This window comes from Phyllopteryx taeniolatus, chromosome 20 (genome assembly GCF_024500385.1).
Source record: "Phyllopteryx taeniolatus isolate TA_2022b chromosome 20, UOR_Ptae_1.2, whole genome shotgun sequence".
In the NCBI taxonomy this organism is placed as follows: Eukaryota; Metazoa; Chordata; class Actinopteri; order Syngnathiformes; family Syngnathidae; genus Phyllopteryx; species Phyllopteryx taeniolatus.
In genome coordinates, this window is record NC_084521.1 from 9,651,912 (window position 1) to 9,676,983 (window position 25,072).

The window sequence follows — 25,072 nt, forward strand, 5'->3', positions numbered from 1 at the left end:
CTTTCCGGACAGTGACACTGACATTATTTTCAAATGGGATAATGTTAGACTTTGTGTGGGATCTTGTTATATATCGTGCAGGTGTAGCTAATTTTGTGGCCAGTGAATGTGGCCACTTTCTTCCTGTCCGGCAGCGTGACTTGTCTGCTCATCGACCAAAACCGAGAAGTGGAAACAATCGTGTGTACTTCCATTTTTAGGAGATCCCATTCGCGTTGTCATAATATCACTTCTCTTTTTTTCCGGTAACAAACACATAAAAAAGGCCTTTGTCTCAGTTCTGCTTAACAATTAATAGATTTGTTTTAAACCAATTAAACACCGACACAAAACCATATACTTGTAATGTAATTTGTCAGTTTTGTCTCCTAAATTGTGCAATATTTATTGTAAACAATCGATCGGAAATATCCATTCCATAGGTCAGTGATTTTTCAAACTGAATTGTGTCGTATCATTTTCTTTCGACTATTTTTGACTCCGCCATTGCCTTCCTTCATTTGTTGTCATACAGAAAACAATGTGAACATGATTCTGCTCATGTTGCCTGTTTCATAGCGGGAATTCAACTTGCAAGTCGTTTTTTGAAAAATAGTCATTAGAGCAGTCACACAATTCTCTATAATGTATAAATCACCAAAATGCCACTGACTGTGCTTTTGTAAAGTTGCGCCTCTCTGTTTGCTGTCATTTCGTCATTGGAAGCAGTGCACATCAGAAATAGCGATAGTGGATACATTGAATTGGATTTGGTTAAGTTCCCTTAGATTAAACTGGCCATGAATGTTTAGGTTGAAAAGTTAATTTAAAAAAAATGACTCCCATTGCAGGCAGCACGACTGGTTAGAGCGTCAGCCTCACAGTTCTGAGGACCCGGGTTCAATCCCCGGCCCCGCCTGTGTGGAGTTTGCATGTTCTCCCCGTGCCTGCGTGGGTTTTCTCCGGCCACTCCGGTTTCCTCCCACATCCCAAAAACATGCATTCATTGGAGACTTTAAGTTGCCCGTAGGCATGACTGTGAGTGCGAATGGTTGTTTGTTTCTATGTGCCCTGCGATTGGCTGGCAACCAGTTCAGGGATAGGCTCCAGCACGCCCGCGACCCTAGAGAGGAGAAGCGGCTCAGAAAATGGATGGATGGATGGACTCCCATTGCATTTAGGGGTGTTGCACTCGGTAGTCATGTTTAACGGCGACCCCAAACAAGTTAGATAGTAAGAAAAAGATGGTAGCTATGTTTAGTTGGTGTTAGAATTATTTTCCTTGGGAAAATGGATAGAGTGGAGATGCACAAACACTTGGGACACTGAGTGAGATCCACTATTGGAACTGTGTCATTAAATCATCCTTCATAATTAAGGCTTATTTTTGATTAACACTGTCATTTTGTTATTGCGATTGTACTTTGCAGCTGACAATGTCAAACAATTCTCTTAGATAAGGCCATGGATCTTAGCAAGCGTTATTGAGTTGTGACAAAAAGGGAAAATGTGCGCTCCCTTTTGTGACACGAACAAGAAAAAAAGTCAACTAGTCAGAATTTGAATTTGAACACAACACTGATGTCAATTCCAATTTGAATTTGAACACGGTGAGATCCGGACATTTGAGCCGTGGTATAATGAAGTATTAGCTTCCATTACAGTGCAAGCTTAACCTTTTTACAGAGCAGCATTGAGCGATTGCCAGCAGTCATCAATATTTAACAGCTGTTGCTATTATGAAATTCTTTATGGGCTAATGTGGCTCGCCGGCTTGCACGCAAGGCCTTGGCTGGCCGCCAGCGCCCTGTCAGGAGGAAGGGGTGGGGGGGATTGACAGACGGCTCGCTCGCGTGACAGCCAGCCCTTGATCGACCAACTTCTCTGTCTCTGTCTCTCTCTCTCTCTCTCTCTCTCTCTCTCTCAGTTGTGGATTTCCTGCCTGTGTGCGAACAGAGACACACACACACACACACTAGCAATGGCAAACACACCTACACACACACACACACACACACACACACACACCGAAAGGGGCGGGACTAGGCAAAGGAGGTGGCTGTCAGCCAACTCAGGCCCAACACACACACAGGCACTTACACACACCGTTTTCTCTACTCACGCAAGGCTTGTCGAGGGGAGGGACTGCTGTGCCGTGCTCGCATGTTCAAGTCCAAGGCTCTTCTTTACGAGCCAAACACACACAGCTGAGCATCAGCTGCCAAAAGATGGCACCACGCTGCTGAAACGAAGAGCGAGGCCAGACGTGTACTGTGAGAAAGGCGGCAGTCATTTGCACATAGTAGATGAGTAGGCTACATAGTAGGAATCATACAGTTAGCAGGGTTATGCATAAACACAAAACTGATTCCCCCAACATTTTCTGTAGGGGTGACCTAAATCTTGATAACATAACTCATCCATCCACCCATTTTTAATGCAGTGAACCCCCCGTATGTTCACTATTTTTGTTGTTTGAAGCCAAAGTCCTCGGCTCCATCTTGTGGCATCTTGGTGCCAAGGAACTGTGTTGAAATGAGTTGAGGAGTTTCATTTAGACAAAAGTAGTGCTTGTACACCAACTTGTCATATCGTGGTGGCAAGGAACTATGTTGCAATGAGTTTAGGGTCTTCATTTTGACAAAAGTAATGATTTGGTGTCATCTTGTGTCATCTTCGTGCCAAGGAACTACATTTGAGTTAAGGTGCTTCATGTAGACAAAAGGTAATGCTTTGGTGACATCTTGTGGAATCTTGATGTCAACGAACTATGTTGAAGTGAGTTGAGGATCTTCATTTTGACCAAAGTATTGCTTTAGCGTCATCTTGGTGCCAATGAACTATGTTGAAGTGAGTTGAGGAGCTTCATTCGTACAAAAGTAGTGCTTTGTCACCACCTTGTGGCATCTATAGGCAATTATAAACCTCTTTTTCCAATCGCTTGTACATTTTTGCTATTCACTCCTTTGCCGCGCAAATAGTACTGTAATGAAATAATGATGATCTTGTCTTAATAGACTGTCGTATGAATGACAACAGGTGCATACACAGGTTACCGGTAATTGCACCTTCTGCAATCTAAGTGGAGGTTCATGTAATTGTGCTGCCTATCACTGTAGGTTTCTAGTGTAGATAGATAAACAAAGATACATTTGTTGTAAAAAAAAAAAAATATATATATATATATATATATATATTTTTTTTTTTTTTTAAGACCAAGTGAAATTGGATCATTTCCCGCGGCACACTTGTGCTCTTTCGAGGCAAGTTGTGCCAGGGCAGCGGTTAGGAATTACCACTCTGTACAGTGAATATCTTGTTAATACAGTACATACATACAGTTTTGCTAAAGAGTAAATCTAATGGTCGTCTTATAATTTTTACCACGCTACCGTATGTTGTTATCAATTGTGTCTTGTGTATTTGGCTTTAAAGCTATACTACCTCTTTGCTTGCCGTGGGCTGGTGTCGCACACATAGTGAAAGGTCCGAGGTTAAAAGTGTGCTGGTGTTGTGTCTATGAGCAGCCATGTACGAACACTTTTTCCTTGCTCATCACTGCACATCACTGCAGATAGTAAGTAGCAAGAACCCAAAGAATTGACCTGGAGTATTATCTACATGCGATGCTGGCCACCGTTGTACTCAGGACTTCTAAAACAGTGATGCCACAAGTTCGAGTCATGCAACAATCCTCGAGCACTCCTCAACATAATGTCATGCCATTCCTCTAATGTTTAAACGTCGGGTTGAATTATTCATCTGTGCGTTTTTCATCATTTTGTGGGACATTTCTTTTATGTTTCATCCCCATTAGCTCCGCAGTTGCATGCAATGACACAATGAGCCCACAGAGGCTTTTATTTCATTGGTGAAGAAAACCCCTTAAAAACAATAGAAGACAAGAATACTCAAGAGAATGTAATAATATTATTGTCAGAATCTACACTGGAAGGATGCCTTCATTAATGTAAATACAGAGGGTTCACACAAGTTGCAAATTATTCAGAACATTCATGCACAGGAAAGCCAGATTGTAGTTTGCCAGAAAACTCCTATGTTCTGCAATCAGATTATTTGGACAGAACAAGGTCAACTCACATCACAATGATTGGAAGAGAAAGGTATGGGGAAAGACAACAACTCAAGAAACAAAGCATACCGCATCATGCGTCAGGCATTATGGAGGCAGTATTATTGTTATTAGCATGAGCTTGCTTGTCTGCAAATGGGACGGGCTCACGATTGTCACTGATCATCTAATTACTGACAGAAGTAACTCTCTCTCTTTCTTTCTTTCTTGAGTTAAAAATAAATAAACAAAAACATGTATAGATAGTCATACAGTATAATGAACTAGTAAATAAATATCAGATGTGAAATATTAACTTTTTAGATGGATGTTCATGCATGCTTGTGTTTGTGTGTGTGTGTTCCCGACTTAGTGAGTGTATGTGTGTGAGCGTGCGTGTGACCATGTGCATGTGGTCCAATGTAATGTACCGTATTGATGCTATTGGGGTAAATATGAACAATGGATGGAATTAGGTAAGGACTGTTTTATTTTGAATCCATTGTGGTGCTGTATATGGCAACATCATAAAAAAAATCTCTCTGACTTCTAGACCAGACTATCTTTGTATTGAACAACAATGGGCGAGGTTAGAGAAATTAGCTAAAACTGGTAGGTAGTAGACTCTAAAATCAAATAAACAATATTGGCACCATCCTTGTGTGTGTGTGTGTGTGTGTGTGTGGTCGCGTCAAATCACTTCATAATCTACTTTTCCTTTCTACTAACAGGTGGACAATTAACATGTGTTTAGTTTAGGTGGTAATTCTGTTTGAAATGACTGTTTTTGAAGTCCAAGGAGTGTTGTGGCTTTTCCTTGATTGAGACATCTTAATATATGGCAGGTGGTCCTAATTTTTAGTGTGTTCACAAGTGGAAGTGGAAAGACAGATCGGACCGGGTTTAAAGAAGCTGGACGCGTTCGGCCTCGCCCCTTGGCAGCAGCAACATCCCGCCGCTTGTCACTTTTTTTTTTAAATACTCTTTTCCTCACACATAAACGCTTGGACCATTACACACTCTGTTTTCCTTCGTCGTCCAGAGCGGGAGAAAATAGAGGCAAGAAAAGCAAACCTCAAGACACGAGTAGCGATGAATGAAGGCCGCATTGTTGGCTGAGGAAGTGCCTGTGCCGATAATTAATCATCCCGCATGTTTGTCTTTCCTGACGCTGCATCCTCTCCAGGCACTGCCGTAAGAGAGAAAACAAAAACACACAAGGCGTTGACGGAGGAAAATAAAGACGTTTAATTGATTCATTTCCCCCTGCAATGATTTCCACTAGTTGGATGATGTTGCGGCGATTGAGGAGAATAGAGTGTGTGTGTGTGTGTGTGTGTGCTGTCTGACTGTGTTTGTTTGTATATGTTTGCACTTCGCTGAGGTGGTGACAAAATACTTTATTAGCTGGCAAATATGAGTTAATGAGGCTGCTGGGCAATTCGCTCACCAGCGATTAGTGTAATGACATTGTAATAAACCCGTCGTAATGAGGGTAAATAAACCAGTTATATGTACGGGTACCACTTGACAGTAAGACTACAGTTATTGGGGGTTTATGAATAATAACATAAATAAATAGTTTTATAATGACGTTATAAACTTTGAATAAATAGCTAATAAACAGATGACTTACAGAGTAACTGGTTATAGGTCCGACTTTTCCAACATTTTAATCGTTAGCATTACATTTGCAATACGATATGTCTCTACAATACCTTTCTTTTATTCTTCTTCTCAGGCTGTGATTTCCAAAATGACCAAATATGGTAGCTAGCCCTATAATAATTATTAGTTATTTAACAATAAGAGTTTGTTGACTATTTGGAAAGTTCAAGCTACTGTTATCTGTTCAGTTCTATCTCTGATCCTTCACTAATATAATCTAAAATGCACATGAGACATGACGTGTAAAGTGCAATAAATAATATCAATGAGCTACAAACAAATCAACAAAGCAGTAAAACTTAATGTGGGCTCATTATATTGCAAATATGCTCGTCACGCTTGCTGTTCTTTTGAAATGACTAGTTTATTACATCTTAGAATTTAAAAACTCAAGCCAGCAACAGTAAAATATGTGGCCTTTATTTTGATGTGCATGCATGTGGACGGTACGAGCAAGGCAGTGAGGCGGCACTTATGTCTGCAGCAGTGGCGTCGCTAGGCCTATTTTAGGGGGGCTGAAGCCCCTCAAAAATGCTAATCCCCCCAAAAAATTATTTGGTTGTATTTGGTTAGGGCCAAGTTTTAGTGTCTTAGCCCCCTATAACCAATCTCAAGCCCCACTAAACGATTTTACTTCCCCCCCCCCCCCCCAAAAAAAAAATCCCGAACGGGAGTGGGGAGTTTGGATGACCACCCAAACCTATTTGGATGCCCGCGGCCACCGCCACCTACGCTCCCCGCCTTTGCACGCCTCTGCAAAAAGTAGATACACTGGTTAATTTTAAACTGTACCTTCTGACATCTGGTGGAAGATCATTTAATTGTTCTGCCACTATGCATTGGTGGCATAGATAGATTAAAAAACCCCAAATTCTTTGAGTAAATAAATAGTTTTCTGACCAATTAAGTGAAATTTGATAATTACTGTATACAAACGAATGTGTCACTGCACACTGGAGAAGATCTAAATGTCTAATGGAGGTACTGTTATTGTAATGCAGTACCCATGTATGGATTTTTTTTTTTTTGTATATCCTAAGTAAAGAAAATGGTAATTCATTGTCTGCAGTGATGCTTTGAAAAAGAAACGATCGGGGGTATGAGTGGATGAGGACAGGAAAAGATGGTAATGGGGCATAATGCGGGTATGCGATGAGGTGGGGTGTTGGCGATATATGAAGCACAAGAAAATACATACAGTTATACTTTTTTACAATGAGGCTGCGGTGTGTGTGTGTGTATGTTGTGTTGCGTGACTAATCTCTGCCTGCTACAATGAGTGACGGAGCAAAGGGCTGATCTCTTGGAGTGAGCCGCATGCCCCCTGACAGCACGCCCATAAGAGAAACACGCAAACATGTATGGAACACGCAACACGTACGTCACCCATGCACATGTGACCGTCCTGCACGCCACCCGTCCGCGGGCTAATTGCACACTTGCTGATTGTATTGTAGGTAAAGCTTCCTCCTTGTCCTTGTAGCACACAAGAGGCGACATCGGTTGTATACTTTTCAATCATTTTCTGTTGTGTTGAGTAGCAGATGGCAACAAGCGGCTGTAACCTGTGTTAAGAGATAACAACAAGATTATAGTTGTCATTTGGCATCTTTTTCTTCCTCTTTCTAGTGTAAATATATATATATATATATATATAGTCTAGAGGAACCTGTCATAAACTACCACTTTCAGCACAGTGGCGTTCTTAATAAAAGAATGTGTTACTTCATTTAATAAATAAAAAAAAAACTAAACACAAACCAATTTGTGTCATGCCAACTTTCAACCAAGGCAGCATATTGTATCACTGCTGCCTCTTTCTTCTCTGCCTGGAAGCGTTGCATGTTGATGTTGATGTATCGTGTGAGAGAAATCCTATAAAGTCATGAAATCCTCCAATGTTATGTCTTGTTAGATGAGAGGCTCACCGTGCCCTAATACCTGGCATTAGCACAACAAAGAAGGACTTGGACCTCAAACTGGTCATATGCATTCCACATGTGCTGTCTGACTTCTAGAGGATATTGGACAGTTGTCACTCATAGTTAACAAAAAACATTTTTTTACCCCCTTTATGTCTCTTGTGCCACAGTAGTATGGAACAGACGTGAATTTCCACGTCACCGGCCACAACATTAGGTACATCTGCACACTCCAATACCCAACCTTTTATTAAAATGATTAATGCTCAGTCTTAGTAGACATTGTCAGAAAGGTATTCATTTAAGAAAAACATGCACAATAAACTGAAATGCATATGAATAGATTTACCATTCAGTGTCAATATTTAGACTTGAAATAGAAATAATCAGGTTAATAATAAACCTGGGGGGAATTAGATCTTACAATACTGTTTAATATACCCTATTTTCTTTTCATATTGTTTTTGTTATCATCTAATATTTTCCTATTGTAATCTTTCTTTCTTGTCTTTAACTTATTTCTATGTTGTTTGTATTTGTTTTCCACCGCTTTAGTTCTCAGTTTAACAAATTGTCATTATAATGCTTTTTTTCTGCAGCCATTTTGCAATTCCTTTAAGATCCGCTGACAATTTTTATATTTCATGTTTTTGTGAAATATATTCATTCACTGGACAATGTGAACTTAGAAGTGGTTAAATCCTCTGAAGAATGTGTACGTGTCTAAACTAAACTGTATTGCGGTTGTATTTTGCAGTGGTGTTAAATTTCACTGCATCATACTGAGCTCAGCTGCCGCTAATATTTTGGTTAACTCGGCTTCATAAGAGGTGCTCATTTTAAATACATAACTCAGCATTATTATTTTTACCATGGCCCACACGGCTATTTAATTGAATTAGGGTGATGACATGAGTGTACCTAATGAAGTGGCCTATGACTGTACGTCTGCATTACCTCCCCTTTTTTCTAAGTGCCTTTCTGGCAAAAAACACAACAACCCTTTTCTATATTCTCTTGTGGTCTTTATTCTTACAGCAAATCAAGACAAGGCGCCAAGGAAGCACATCAACGCTCCATCCTCCAACCTCGAACCCGGCAGGAAAGAGAGTGTCCCAGTGGGCACGGGGGTCAACGAAAGCGGCCTGCTCTTGGAGGTAATTATGTCACACTGAACGGGTCATCATGTCATAAATTGCGCCAGATGAAGTCTTAAAAACAGTGTAACAGAACCACAACAACAAACACACTTAAACATATTAAAACCCCTTTTTTAAGCACCTATTTAAAAAGGTGAATGTTCATAAGTAGCATTAACATTCTGGGATATACAGTATAGTGGGGGAAACTGTACTGTAATGATGATGAGCCAGGTTCAGTTCACAAAGCTTTATACTTCTTTCCTTCCTGGTACACTTCACACTGGCATACACACCATTCACAAGATCTGCATGTGAGCAGGTGAGTCAATTGAAGGAAGACGCGAGGGAACGTCACTTAAGTGCGTGTGTACGTGTGCGACCTCCGGCCTTTGCCCTGACCTCTTTTGGCTGGATGCTGCCTTGCGTGACACACTGTATGGATGAGACGGGAGTGTCGGAGCTGATGAAGGAGGTGGGGACTCGTACATTTTGGCGGGTTGAGCAGCCTACGAGGTGCGCGTGTGTGTGTGTGTGATTGTATGAAAGCATTGGTCTGAATGTGTGTGTGTGAAAGTGAGCGAAAGATGAGCGAAAGGACAACAGCCAGCCTGTCAACAGTAATCAGCCCAAAACCCAAGATGTGTTTTTGTCACTAGACCTTCCAAATCAGAATAATGCATACATTCACGTAGCTCATCGTTAATTAAAATCAGCACGCACGGTTCCATATGTCTACAGTACGCACGCGATGACGACTATTTTGGAACATGAAGCCGCGTCGATAAATCAGATCACTGTTTCACGTGCGATAGCTTAATGATGACACCGATCACACAGCCCAACAACTATGAGCGCTCGCACACACACACACACACACACACACACGCAGAGGCGAGCTGAGCCACTGATGCTTCTGTTAACGTGTTAGGTTGTCTCAATAGGATGGCGAACAAAAGATTAGATTGACCACGGTGATGCACCGCCTCCCGTTGCGTGACTCAACCTGCACGAGGGCCTCAGCGCAAACTGTGCATTAGTTGTTACGCTGATGGGATCCCAAGTGGGACAAGAGATCGTGCCGTGCGTGTGTCACTATTCATCTTCGTGTTTTATTTTATTCCAAGGTATTGTGTGACAGTTAGGTCCAAAAATATATGATCAGTGGCGGTTTTTCTTATTTCGCCTTTGCACACCACCACAGTGGATTTCAACCCCAAAAAAATGGATGTGATTAAACCTTCAGATCTATGTTAAAATGATTTCCAATAATAGGGCATATCATTTAGCAGAGATGGGTCATATACTGCGTACGTATAAGTCATAGGTAAGTAACTTGTCTTAACCTTTAAGTCCCAAGTTACTGTGGCAAAAATCAAGCAAGTCGAGTCCCCACTAAATTTCAAGCAAGTCAAGTATACAGTCTTGCTCAGTCACGTTTTCTCATTGATCATAACACAAAATATATCAAAGTTAAAAGTTAAATTAACAACTGAGCATGAAATAAAAAATATATATACAGTACACTGACATATCCTGTGTGTGTAACGTGTAAACACTGTGTACATTTCTATAAATGCATGCGGAAACATTACTTTGTTAGTTGGTAAATAATTTGCTTCAAGTGGAACTAAAGTCGAATGCCGTAGGTTTTTGTCAAGCAAAGTCCCAAGTCCTACAATTGGTGATTTTGAACTTCTTTACTGCTGTTTGTGGGTCTTACTGCTTCTATTGAGATCAGACCCCCCGCAACAACTTAAACTAGTTTGCACACTTACTAGCCAAACCTTTCAATATACATACACAGCTTTTTGAAATCCAATACAAGGTCTATACCCAGACCTTTACAAAGATAATAAAGTTTTAGTTATCTGAGAGGTTTTATTTTTTTTTCATTTTAACCAATGAGTGCAATAACTACCACTTATTACATACGGTATGCATAATAAATAGAGTATGTTAATGTTTGGTACAGTGGTTGTAGTTTGCAATACAGTAGAACTGTTCTGCATCATGCTGAGAAGTACTTCCAATATTTTGGCCATCACATGTAGCTAAACATGACCAAAATATTAGAAATACATTTCAGAATGTATACGTGTGTGTGCGGGTGTACCTAATAAAGTGTCTTGAAAGTAGACTCAATCGTGGCTTGATGAGAGGACTACGATAATTGCTATCAAAACATGGCTTAAAAATGACTGTGAACACTTAGCACTAATTGCACTGTGTGTAGGCTCCAGTATTTTTCATTTGAATTATACTGGCGTCCCATGTCAAACTGCACTACGGACGTGATGAATGTGTGTGTTCCCGCTGGCAGAAGGTCTCTATTTTCATCCTGAACCCACCCACGCTGTCTTCATCTGGCTAAATCAAATGGAATGAGGCTCCGTTGCCTCTCCTCGTTGGCCTCTCTCGCCTCCAAATCCAGCAGAGAGCCAACATCCAATTTTGGCCTCTGCGTGCGAAGGCCCTCTCAAGATTTTCGAGTCAAGGCTTTTAGTCTCCCGAGGGCGGTTATGGGAGCCGGAGGCACCGCAAGTTGCAGATATGTTGCAGACGAGCCAAGCAGCAGGTGTCTGTTTCCGTTGCTTACATGCCTCATTTTGCAATGTGAAGAGAAAAAAAGCCACTAATACAGCAGCCACCATTAATATGGAATACAAATATGTAATTGTAAATACTTATTCCAAGATAAATGATTTGTTTTCCAATAAGTTCTCTTTGTTCCAGGGGGAGGAACAATAAAAAAAAAAACTATTGTTTTGTGCCACATTCTCCGATTTAACTTTAGAAATAATTGAAAATGATTTACAGTACAGGATTATTACATATAGTCAGTTTCTGTGTTTAGCAAGCTTTCCAATGATACCAACATTTTGAAAATAAGGTAAAGATCAAGAAAGTTATTCAAGTTTGGGAGCAATTTATAAGGAAATGGGGGCGCGGTTTATGCAGATTGCAGATCGCAGGCACGACATCGTCATTTCGAATGAGTTTGGATCACGAACATTCGCATGGTAGTGCGAAGAAAATTGGTCGGTACGCACATGTCATAAATCTGACGGCAATTTTGTGGATACGCTCAATCTGTGCGCAGAGTACGAACAATCTTCTCAGTGAAACCTGACTGAGTTGGAGACGTGTTGTTCTTAGGTAAAGGTACAGATACTTGGGTAAAACATTTTGTGGTTCTGATTCGGTAAAATAAAGAAATAAATGTTTTTTTCTCCCTCAAGATCTCAACCACAGTTGACTTTATCTTTCACCGCAGTATTTACATCCGTTTTACATCGTGTTGTCATCCACGTAAGTCGAAAAAAGTAAGGAGAAGAAACTACAGATATCTGTTTTCAAAGGGAGTAAAAGTCAATTTTATCTGAAAAATAAGAAGTACAGTAACAAAGTATTTAGACTTCATTGCTTCCTATAAATGGAAAAAGAAAAACATTTGTGATAAAAGATCAATGCTAACGAATAAGAGGAAATGTAAAGGCAGCGTTCAGTTGAAACGAGTGAATACAACTTCTTTTCACATCCTCAAAGTGATGTTATAAAATATGTCGCCCATTTCTTGACCGCGACAGTGACAACAGGCGCTAATGAATACTTAAAAATGTGTGTTTTTAATAAGTTGCAATGTGTTGCAAAGCAGTGATTCCCAACCAGTGTGCCGTGGCACATTAGTGTGCCGTGAGCGCTCTTCGGGTGTGCCGTGGAAAATTATCAAATTTTACTTCATTGCTCCAAAAAATTCTTTATTTCCAAGAAATAATGTATCTTTATTCATCTATTTGTGCCAGTTTGGCACAGTGACAGACAGAACAAAGAAATGTTCTTCTATTAGATGGCAGGAAATATATACAGTAATTAATGTATCCACTTTTTGTGACATTCTTGCTTGTTGGTGTGCCGTGAGATTTTTCAATTGTAAAATATGCGCCTTGGCGCCATAAGGGTTGGAAATCACTGGTTTAAAGCATGTTAGAGTGATAAAACTATATATAAAAGTTATTTCTATAGTACAGATCTGTGACTAGGGGTGGGCGTGCTAATATAATAATTAAATGATCGCTGAGCGTGAACACATGTTGCAAGCATGTGGTCGTGTGAAAGAAGCTGCTTGCTGAGGCAATCGCATCGTTGGCAGAGAGACGGAGAAGAGAGGGTGACATGCAATAGTGAGTTCATACACACACCAGGGAAGACCTGCGTAGTCTCGCAGTAAAATAGAGGCGACAGACTCTGGCAGCAGCAGTCACGCAACTGAAGTAGCCTTGCCGTTGTCACGCTATCACAGCTGTACACACACACACACACGCGCACAAAAACACACTCAGTGACAAATCTCCTTCCTGTGCTTTCTTCTTTCTCTCTTGCTTGTTTTCCTCAGCTCTTGCCTTACTGCCCATCTGGCTACTCATTGACTGAAGCTCTCCTTTTTGTAAATTATGTTTTAATCAACACTCTATGATTGATGATCATGTTTGCAAAGCACTTTTACGACCACAAAGTGTGCCGGTAGTTTGTTTACCACTATGAATAACAACATGTTTGGCAGTCTTTGAGCATTTAAATCGGGGTAACTAATTACATCACTTTTTTTTATGGAGGGCTAATTAGTCTATATGGTTTACAGTGCTAGGAAAATCACACACACACACAAAATGTTTAAAAAAACATATATTTTCCACACAATTTGTAGGATACAATATAATAATAATAATAATAATAATAATAATTGTATTCTTTGATTGTATTCTTCCAAGTAAAAAATTGGAAGAATACAATTAAACACAGTGATTCCAAGAGGGCCTTCACATTGTATGGAGCCTGGGCCCTGAAAGTAACATTAACAACAACAACAACAAAATGGAGTACATTGTTTTTAAAACTAACTATTTATTTTATAATTGTACTGTTCTGAGCGGGTAATAAACCACCTTAAAAATAAAATTGTCCAACCCAACTATCAACGGTGCACTTTTTATGAGACATTTTATTTGGCATGTGCTTTATTTGACACAACCTGTTTTATAGATACTCAGTCACCTGAAAACATATATTTAAAAATAATCTCGCTGAATAAATACTTTACAATTAAATAAAGAAAGTTAGCTGTTGTTTTAATACTTATTTAATTTTAGTGTTGTTCTAAATACAGTTACAGGGTTGAAAATTAATGCTAATGCTATATTTTGCTGTTAGCTGTGTTAGCGGCTATGCTAACTGGTAAAGAACAAATTGAGCTTTATAATAAAAAGAAAAACTTTGATTTTGTTTTGTCTTTATTTAAACATAGAAAAAAATACAACAACCAATTAGCTTGATATCATTTCTGCTGAGTCATGAAGCTCAATTTTTTTCTTTTCCTCAAAATGTCTTAAAAGGTTTTTTAATAGGGTTGTGTGTATGTTTAGAGAAACAACCTCAGAGCGTAATTACTGCTATTTAAAATATCAATGTAATAAAACTAAATGATCTAATAATTACAAAGAAAACAACTAAATCATGCAATAAAAATCCAATTGTATGTATTTTATCTGTTATATTTGATATGTAAGTTGGTCATACAAAGGGAAGGACGAGGGGGGCGGGGGGAAGCCATTTTAGGGGGTGCTCAAGAGCTATTTCATATTGAAATTAATATTTAGTATTCACTTTTACTACAGGTACGTTTTGTCTCAGGACAACTCTAATTTACAAAACAAGTACATGTTTCTGTATTTTGTGTATGGATTATTTTTTAGAACGTTTTTTGCGGGTCTACAGAAAATGTCCTCCAGTTCTAGAACGAGCTTTTTGTCTTCGTCTCTTGTATGATCTCTCAATGTGTAGCTATTGGTCATTTTGTTTTCTTTTTTTTTTTAAATCACTTTTGCAGTTGTTTGCAGAGAATAATATAATATGGACACTGTGTTACTATAGGCAAGTACTGTACTGCTGAATTGTAATGCACTGTGCATGTGATTGTGTGTGTGTGTTTGTGTAGTCCCTGACAGGATTTGCCTTGGTGGTGAGCAGCGACGGGATGGTCTTTTATGCCTCTTCAACCATTGTGGACTATCTGGGATTCCATCAGGTGGGTTGAACTTTTCTACTGTTGTAGGGAACCGTAAAGTACACAGTCGGCGGAGCCAAGTTCATCCAACCTAGTCTCGTCTGACTCAACAAGTGTCAGACAGAGGTCAGCTCCTTGGCCTGACTCGGCAAGTTCAACCTTCCCCCTTTTCTTTAGTCACTCCTTTCCATGCATCCCTTTTTGCTCTTTTTCGTCTTTTACGTAATTGAGCCAGCATAAATACTGATAACGATCTCGAGGGCAGAGTGAACCCACCAAGTCTTGGCTCAGAGGCCACAGAAAGGTGAAGACCTCAGTTTCACCCTGAAATATGTGTCTAGCGTGTGTGTGTTCGTGTGCGCGCGTGTGTGTGTGTGTCTATGTCGGTGTGTTGATAAGTCACAAATGGTTTCGCTTCCTTCCTCTCCAGTGGCCATATCCATTAATTATGGATGATATCAACATGGCCTCGCCTGCCCCGCAATGTTAAAATCCCGTCTCTCTTTATAACCACAAATAAAGTGCTTTTCACTGTTTTAAATCCCCCGTTTTGCTCCCATGTATACACACGCACGCGCCCACACACGGACACAGCACAGCAGATTGACAAACTGCAATAGAAATTCTTCTTCAACAGTGCGTCCACATGGATTACAAGAAGACAAAGACAATAATCCAGTGCCATGGAATTGGCATAAAAACCAGATCAGTTGTAAAATAAATGATTATACTGCATGTGTGTGTGTGTGTGTGTGTGCGTGAAAGAGAGCCGAGGGGCAGTGGCAGCCAACTGCTTATGTCAGCGGTGGCCAACACGGCGCTTGGGCTCAACTCTCAGACATTCAACGTTTCATTCCGATTTAGGAGATTTACTTTTTCTTTAACTAGATGTGTGTGCTCTTACAAGATTAAGCCACCAGGTAACAGTAAAATTGGCCTTAAATGTAGCTAGCTTGATTACAAAAAAAAAAAAAACAAGCAGTATGCTTGTCAGTCTGGCCAAGAGATCGGTAAATCAACATTCAATTAGTATTGAATACAAAAAGAAGCAGCACATGTAACATAAATCATAGGTACAACTATTTGCAACATATGAGAGTTGTTTGGCTCTTTGTGATTGGGCTTTGCTCAGCCCTACCTATTAATGATTTCCAAAAACTTAAGAACATCCTGATTAGTATTTGGGCAGCATGATGACCTAGTGGTTAGCATGTCTGCCTCCCAGTTCTGAAAGTCAAGGTTTGAATCTTAGCTCCGGTTACTACATCTTCCTCACACATTTAAAAAAACATTGAAAAAAATGCATACAAATTCAAACTGCACACTGTTCAGAGGAGTGGATGTAAGTCTGAATAGTTGTTTGTATGTATGTGCCCAATTAACTGGCGACCCATACAGGCTGTACCCAGCCTCTCGCCTAAGGTCAGTTGAGATCCAGCACACCCACGACCCTAATGAGAACAAGCAGTAAAGAGAATGGATGGATGGATGATTAGTACTCAGAAACATTTTATAATTCCATCCCCCCATACAGATCACTTTTGTGTGGTTAGCTTGTATGATCCTCAGAGGCAGGAAATCACTGTTTATGGTTTACAAAATATCAACATGACAACTCAAATCTAGTTGTCAGTGTTCTCTAATGTGTCCATGAAGCCCCAAAACAGGTCCCCCCATTGGGAGATCTACTGTATGTGTGGTTGACAGCGAACAGTCTATTCCTTGCAACAAACCCAATGAGTCTTTTCAAGTGCCCACAGACGATCGTGTCAACAAAAACATTCCCACAGCCTCCCTGACAACAAATTTCTTTTGTGTCTTCAAGTCCCATAGTTTGCCTTGACAACATGTCATGTAATCCGGTGCCCACAATTGTAGTCAGAGGGTGCACTTATCCCTAATATACCACAGGGAAGAAACAGACATAGTAGCACCACAAGAGAGGAAAAGGAAACCTCCAACGGCCTTTGATCATATATGTCACAGCCGCAGTTATCCTTTGAAGGGCTGTGAAATTATCACTTCTTCCTCCTTTTCTTCCCTCTTTCTTTTCCTCACTCTGTTTTTTTTTTTAACATAAACAAAAGTCACTCGAGCCATCTGTTGTCTACCGGACTGCCGGTAGGGCACCAAACCGCAGGATGAGGCGCGCGCTGAGGACGCTGGGAACAGACTGTATTTTCAGAGGCAGACGATCAAAAGCCCTCGCGTGCCACCAGTGTGGAAATTATGGAGGGAGAGTGCAGGGAGGAGGCAGAGAGGGAAGAAGAGAAGGTTGAACATGCTAGTGAGGAATCTGTCAGGGAATGACAGAAAGCAAAGCAATTGCTGGAAAAAAAAGAAAGAAAGATGACGAGAGCGGGCTGGAGTTTGAGTCACTGTGCATGTGTGCGTGTGTGCGCGCGTGCGTGCGTGCGTGCGCATGGGGAGGGTAAGCTGGACCGGACTGCTGTTCGGGAGCTGGTGTCACGCGATGTTTGACAAACACAGCTGCCCTCACTGGCCCTGCAACTGCCCACAACTCTTACTGTATTTGTAAAAAGCTGCAGAATTCTCTGACTTGCATCGACTTTGTTTGTACTGTGTGAATGTGTGTGTCTGTGCAAGTAAAGTGCTCTGGGCGTCATGAGATGAGTAACCTCGGCGACAATGACCATAATCCTCCCACCAAAAGCAGCTATTGTCCGCATAAAGACTATTTCATCACCAGTAGTAAACAAAGCGTTAGGCCACATTATCTTGACCAAGGCAGAGCGATTGAGAAAACAGAGTAAATGGCTTGAATGATGATTTTTACCCTTCTTCTCTGCCGTAGTTTGAATGTGTGAAATGTCAGACAAAAAGAAGATGCTACATGTCACAGGATTTTGGGAGTTAAGAATAATACACTAACGTTGCATTCATGGCTTCTTCCGTCTAGACTGATGTGATGCACCAGAATGTGTTCGATTACATCCACATAGATGACCGCCAGGAGTTCAGAAGCCAGCTACACTGGGCCATGTGCCCTCCACAACACCAGGGGCCATCAGCACATCAGGACGCCCAGCTCGCTGCAGGGACTGGTGGGTAATTTATTGCGGGAGGAATCCTCAGGAGATTAAAGAGACAGTGGCTGAAATCTGCCTACACTCAAAATTTTAATTCCACCTCATCCATCACTTTAATAATGCACAGGAATTCATATCCATTTCTGACATATTTAATGGTCTCATTTTTGTATCTTTCCATTACAAAGGAAATCATTGAACACTCTGGTTTTGCATTTTAAGGTGACGAGTTTGTGGTGAGCAGTCTGTTCCACTCTCCAGAGGCGGGGGGCATTCCTCCTGAGCTCTCCTGCTTTCTCAACAGATGTTTCATAGCGAGGGTCCGATGTCTCTTGGACAGCACATCTGGATTCTTGGTGAGTGACACGAAGCAACACGCCTGCTAAACTGAACGGTAACTTGCAAACCAAGTCATAAAAATTCTCTTGGAGCAGATTCAGGTCAATAAAATTAATATGATGCATGTGCAGCAGAAAGTGTTCTTTTACCATCTTGTTTGCTGTAATCTAAAACTGCAGTGCTAAGCATTTAAAGAGAATTGGGTGGACACAGTGATGGCTCTTAAAGACTGGTTCGTATCTTACAGCCTTGAAATGGAGATGCAGTGGAAAAGTGCCGGAGGTCTGTAGACAGGCCAAGCAGAATATGCCTTTAGACCACTTTAATCAGGGTCAACAGAGTTTACTAAGTCCATTCTGGTTGACATTGGCACACAACAGAAACTCTATATGGCAATTTTCTGTACTGGAAGCATTTGTAGACCAATAGTGAGCCGCTGTTTATGAATGTTTTCCTCATCAGTCCAAATGATTGCAGTAAAGACACAAAAGAGTCATGCATGATTAATCCTCAACAGACTTGAAAATGAATTGTATTCCAAACAGTGGTTGATTATAGCCACTGTAGTGGTATTGCTTTGTGGATGGTCTATCCAGTCTGACTGGTTGACTGATCCACCATGTTGACACTGACTGGAACATCTCAAAATGCGTTCCAGAAAACTCGAAAGTTGGAAATTCCTAACCTCCTGTTTGGGGGGGGGAAAAAAAAAAAAAAAAAAAAAAAGGATTGGAACGTAGCTCAAAGTTAGAGTTCCTACTCCCAAAGTTTGGGCGATGCCAACTTTACTAAGATGAAGAAATCTCACAAGCCCATTTATGCCCTAAGACATAAGGAACATACAGTATGTATGGGACCATATCTGGATTTTTACCAACATTTAATGGGTTCTTCCCATTTTTCCTTGGGTTTGGCCTACATTCCTGGAGACTTCAACAAATATACTTTTTGAATAATCCTGCTAACTTGCCACCAAACAAACCACTCAACAAACAAAGACTCAAAACACTACACTTCTACCTTTAGACTTTACCTACATTATGCAAGCTGGATCCAGTTTGAAGAGGAGCATTCCTTTATTAGCAAAATAAATAAATAAATAAAATAAAAACACCTGAAAGGTCTGTACTGCCATTGATTTGAACCTGGAAAGTAGTCATCCCAATTTGCATTTTATTTTGAACCCCCAACCTTCACAAGAAACTTTCTTGTGCCTTGTTGCCTAGCTGTTACAGACTGAGACACTGCTGCCCTCATAATGATGACCAATCCAATCCCCCCAAAAAAGAGCATAATCACAGACCTGCCTAAAAGTATCACTTTTTGATGCTCTCTGATGTTCCTACCACTAAATCCTTCCTGTCTCCTGTCCCCAGACAATGCAGTTTCAGGGTCGGCTGAAGTTTCTCCAAGGACAGAAAAAGAAGTCTGCCTCCGGGGCTCCGCTTCCTCCCCAGCTGGCTCTCTTCTGCATAGCTGTACCCCTTTTACTGCCCTCCATTACCGAGATGAAAATGAAGAACATGTTAATGCGAGGAAAGAACAAGAGCGGAGGAGGGATTAACTCGGCACTGGAGCATGGGTAAGAGTTGCCCAAGTGTACATTTGTACTGTATATTCAAAGGGCTTTGCACTTTTTTTTTTTTTTTTTTTAACGTGTGTAATGATTCTTTTGATGGGGGTGCTATTATTAAAGGTCATGCTTTCAACGCCAGCTTGATGTCATTGCTCCAATTTTGCAAATCGTGAGTTTTGATATATTCTGGCTACTTGCTTTGACCTCTGCAAAACGACACCATTTGCGACATTTGCCCAAGATAAAGGTCAACGTTTCATTGTTACATCATCATGTTAATGCCTGAAGTTCTGAGTCCACCACATTCTATGCTCAGATTTGCTCCGTACAAGACATGCTTGGTAATAAATGCAAATGACTTAATAATATTCACGATCCAATCCATATTCACAGTCCCATTGTGAGATTGTCGTTAGCATGTCTAGCTCACAGTCAAGAGATGCATGTTTTTGTATTGGTACTCCAATTTCCTGGGTTTTATATTAGGACTCTAGTATCCTCCCAGATACCCCAAAATGGCTTCTTAGTTGAATTGTATGTGCCGTGTGATTAACTAGCTTCCAGCTCATGCCCAAAGTTAGATGGGATATGCTCACATCAACAATACATTTCTCTGAAAAAAGTGACATTTTGGTGGTGCGCCATATTACTGTTTCTTTGAGGATGAAAGTGATCCACAATTTTGGAAATAATTGATGCTACGTTTGATTAGCAACCAGTCTAGGCTGCCCCCCTTCGCAGCGACCCTATTGGGGAAAAGGAGTGTAGAAAATGAACAGATGGATGATTTCAAACGGTGAAGTTTCCTCTTTAAAGGGACACACAAGTGGAGATCATAACATAAACTTCTCCATTCATCCATCCATCCATTTTCTGAGCCGCCAATCATCACAAGGATCGTGGGAATGCTGGAGCCTATCCCAGCTATCATCGGGCAGGAGGCGGGGTACACCCTGAACTGGTTGCCAGCCAATGGCAGGGCACATACAAACAAAGAACCATCCGCACTCACATTCACACCTACGGGTAATTTAGAGTCTCCAATTAACCTACCACGCATGTTTTTGGGATGTGGGAGGAAACCGGAGCGCCCGGAGAAAACCCACGCAGGCCCGGGTAGAACATGCAAACTCCACACAGGCGGGGCCGGGGATTGAACCCTTGTCCTCAGAACTGTGAGGCAGAAGCTCTAACCAGTCGTCCGCCCTTCTCCATTCAAAATGTGCCTATTTCAGAATGAATGAAGATGCTGTTTGAGATTGTACGGTCTTAGACCATAAACATGCACGTCTGTGGTTGTGGATGTTTACTCTGTTTTCAATTTTCAGACATGAATCTTGGAAAAGATGAGTCATTTTTTGAATGACTCTTATGAACTTATGTGAACTAAAATCTCAATATTTATCCTTTGAGTCATTCATGACCTGGTTGAGAGTCACACCAAGTGACATTTTTGAAGGCCAAAAAAAGGTATTTGTATTATCTTTATGTACAAATTTTTCTTTTGGTTCCAAGAATAGCAAAGTATACAAAGTAAAAAAAAAAAAAATTAAAAAAAAAACAATAGGGGAAAAGGTGTACTTTGGTGTTCTCCTTTTCTCAACTTACATGCTGTTCTGTCTCACAGAGAACGAGGCGAACACCTCCGAAGGCACTCCTTCAGTGGAGGAATGGGCGACGTAGCAGACCCTCTCCTCCTCTCCTGTCCAACCCCTGGGGTCGCTCAGAGGGGCCACCACACTCCCTGGACCCCACTCACCAAAGATAACCTCAAGTTCCGCCCTGACGGCTACTACAACCAGGAAGAGCCCCTCAATTTCTGCAAGTCGTCAATGTCTTCCCATAAGGGCCTCGGTCCCGGCTTGGGGAGCGGTTGGCCTCTGCGGCCAAACTCGGGGCCCCTCAGAACGGGCCAGGGTGTTGGCTACATCCCGACGAACCGCTCAAACAAGGCCGGCCAATACGGGAAGCCGTACCGCCTTTCCCCTAGCTGCCACAGCGGCAGGAACGGGGAGGTGTTCGTCTCCAAGCTCTACGGGAGCCTGCAGATTCCCGCAGACCCGGACGCCTACTGCGTGGATTTAGTGAAGAGTGAGAACGGCTACGGCGAATGCTACGACGGCCACCTGATGCCGCCCATCAAAGTAGAGCACGACTCTGACTCGGAGAACGGCTGCGATCCTTTCGGGCGACCCTGGGTGCATCGGGATCCGGACGCTATTGACCGTCGCTTTGGTAACGGGGTATACGACCAGAACTCTGGCGTCCAGCTCAAATCTGAGACGGATTACTACGATCTGCAGTACTCGCCTTGTCAACGGGGCAAAGCGGGAATCAGTCCACCGTACAACAGTGGCAACTATCAGAACTATGCAGTGAACAACAGTGGGCGTTTGTTAAAATACGACAAAGACACGGGCAATAACAATAACAACGACAACAGTCAGTTCAGCCCTCAGAGACTCTCTCACTCCCAATGCAGTAATCAATCGGTCAACCTCATCGACTCTCACGTGTACCAACAGGAGCCTCAAAAGCCATACATGCACCAGGACTTCAACAAGGACGGCACTTACGAGTTCAAAGGTCACGGGCTGATCCATTCCATCAAACGGGAGCCCATGGACTCCCCGCCGTGGTCCGAGGGCGGCCATGACATGAGCCAGCCCATGATGGTTGGTCCAAGGAACATTATGCCATGTGTGAGCACAGGGCACCACAAATCTAGCCCTTACATTTATATGCCCTAGAAAAGAAAAGTGAGTTGCCCGTCATTTGCTGTCATTGACAACACACACACGCACACACACACACAAAATGTAGTGTAGTTTCCCGCTGTCCTACACATTTACCAGCATAAAATGCAGAAGGTCAACATTCGTCCGTTTGACGAAGTGGTGACAAGCGAGGCTCAGGTTCTAGTGTTAGTGTTATGACAATCAAAAACAAGAGGTGGAATCACATTTATGAATAGTTGATTTTGTCCTTTGTAGACCCGAGCACTTTTGGATTGAGTGACAATGAGTCAAATAATGTCCAGCCACACCATTTATTTCATGTGTTGTGCACACCTTTCGCTGTGATGTTGTTAAACAATTTGAACTTGGTACACAGCGATTCACCTCTGCCACTTGGTTGCTTCATGGGAGATCAGTCTTCTGTTTTTATGTTTGAATGTGCTTGAAGATCTTTGTACCTTAGTGGTAGTTTTGCATGTTTCAGCACTTTAACTACAATTTGCCCACAAATGAACACTGGGATTGTTTCTATGCATTATAGCAGCAAAATACATCAGATTGCAAAGACATGACGTTAATACACATTGGATCATTTAAGAATAGGTCAAAAATATACCGTGGCGCCTAAAGGTCAAACACAACCACTTCTAAGATGCTGGTCAACTGGCTTAAATTTAGATCATCTTCCAATAGAAAAGAGCAGGAAATGTAATTGACGAATTCCAGTGTCAGACTATAGCCATCATTAAATTTTACAAAAATTCGCACAAGATGTCGGCATACCTCGCATGATGGAGCATTTATTCGAATCCAGTTTAAGCTCCCAGTACTAGTACGCTCTTTGTCTTCACTAGTAAGACAATTCAGTGTAGTAACATCTTTGCACTACTAGTGCAACTTTTGGCCTACTGGTATACAATTAAACCTTATTAGTAAACTACTGGCGGCACGGTGGCCGACTGGTTAGAGCGTCAGCCTCACAGTTCTGAGGACCTGGGTTCAATCCCCGGCCCCGCCTGTGTGGAGTTTGCATGTTCTCCCCGTGCCTGCGTGGGTTTTCTCCGGGCACTCCGGTTTCCTCCCGCATCCCAAAAACATGCATTAATTGGAGACTCTAAATTGCCCGTAGGCATGACTGTGAGTGCGAATGGTTGTTTGTTTCTATGTGCCCTGCGATTGGCTGGCAACCAGTTCAGGGTGTACCCCGCCTCCTGCCCGATGACAGCTGGGATTGGCTCCAGCATGCCCGCGACCCTAGTGAGGAGAAGCGCCTCAGAAAATGGATGGATGGATAGTAAACTACTGTGCTGCACTAGTAACACTGCGAGACCCAACTAGTAGGCATGTGTCATGTGCACGATCAGCCTCCTGGACCCTACTAGTATCAGCAAAATATCCACTTGACTTTGAACAGATCATTTCTATTTGCATTATTGGAGAAAGTAGAAAAACTGTACAGAAACCTGACAGTATTGAGTATATGCAATTTGCAGTTAATTGACCAAAACATGTAAAACTGGTGATTCTGTTGCAGCTTTAAGTATTATTCACTACACTTTGTTAACAGACAAAAGAGTTTGTTTCTGTCAAATTGGCAGGATGGGAGTACATGAGGAAAACCACAAACACAAAAGTGTAACATGTTAAAGGTGCCTATGTCTAAGTGGCACCATTTCAAAGGCATAAAAGATGCATGGATTTAAAAGTTAGAATAAACACCATTAACACACAATGGCTGATGTGAGTGTCAAACAAGTTGACAAAGGGTTAAACAAGCACATTATCAATGGAAGGGTTATTTTTGTCAACTCGTTAGTTTAAACTGAAGGAGAAGACCGTCTGTTGTTGACTTTATTAGTCTTCTGTCAAAGTGCACAATAGCATCTTGAACTTAAATGATATTATTGTCGAATATTTTAATGTCACGTTATGTTGTACAGTTTAGTGTTCACTATAAGATCAGCATTTCTTTGCAGATATGACACTTTTTTTTTTGTTAACGTGGTTCAGTCAGAAAACAGACTTCACAATCTGTGTTTTTGCACAACTAAATGAAAAGCACCAAATTAATTCAATCTCACAGGCTGAGTTCTGTGATGCTACTGTGGTAGTTTCAAAAATTGCACTACTGTGAGTAGTTCAGTTGAAGTTGTTTTTTTTTTTTTTTTAATTAGTCAACACACACGTGTACATTGTGTCATTGTATTGAATTTGTCTTTTGCTCAATGTGTGTGCTCATTTCAATAACTGTTTGATGATTCATATTTATTGTTAGGCAAAAGTGTATAATTTAAAAGCTGCAGTTTGAAGGCTTTTTTCCTTGTCTAAGGTAAATCCATGTGGCATTTTCTTGCTACCATTTTGATAACTGTAAAAAAAAAAAAAAAAACTGCCCTACTTGTGTCATTAAATAGGTAGCTGCAAAGTAGTGAACACAGTGTAAATATGCAGTGTCTTCCAATGTTTCTACGTGTTTTTGCAAATGAGACTTATCTATTAAAAGACTATTCTTTATGGCAGTTGTC

General features: G+C 41.3%; 1 protein-coding gene across 1 annotated transcript in view; it reads left to right on the plus strand.

Annotated features, from left to right (window-relative positions):
* ahrra (aryl-hydrocarbon receptor repressor a) overlaps nucleotides 1-25,061 on the plus strand; it is a 75,750-nt gene extending 50,689 nt beyond the window's left edge. The window contains exons 4-9 of the mRNA XM_061758980.1: nucleotides 8,680-8,798; nucleotides 14,776-14,865; nucleotides 17,765-17,909; nucleotides 18,117-18,250; nucleotides 19,610-19,815; nucleotides 21,437-25,061. Of these exons, the coding sequence (XP_061614964.1) occupies nucleotides 8,680-8,798; nucleotides 14,776-14,865; nucleotides 17,765-17,909; nucleotides 18,117-18,250; nucleotides 19,610-19,815; nucleotides 21,437-22,559 (1,817 nt within the window). The 3' untranslated portion in view covers nucleotides 22,560-25,061. The remainder of the gene's footprint in view (nucleotides 1-8,679; nucleotides 8,799-14,775; nucleotides 14,866-17,764; nucleotides 17,910-18,116; nucleotides 18,251-19,609; nucleotides 19,816-21,436) is intronic.
* Nucleotides 25,062-25,072: the final 11 nt, after the last annotated feature.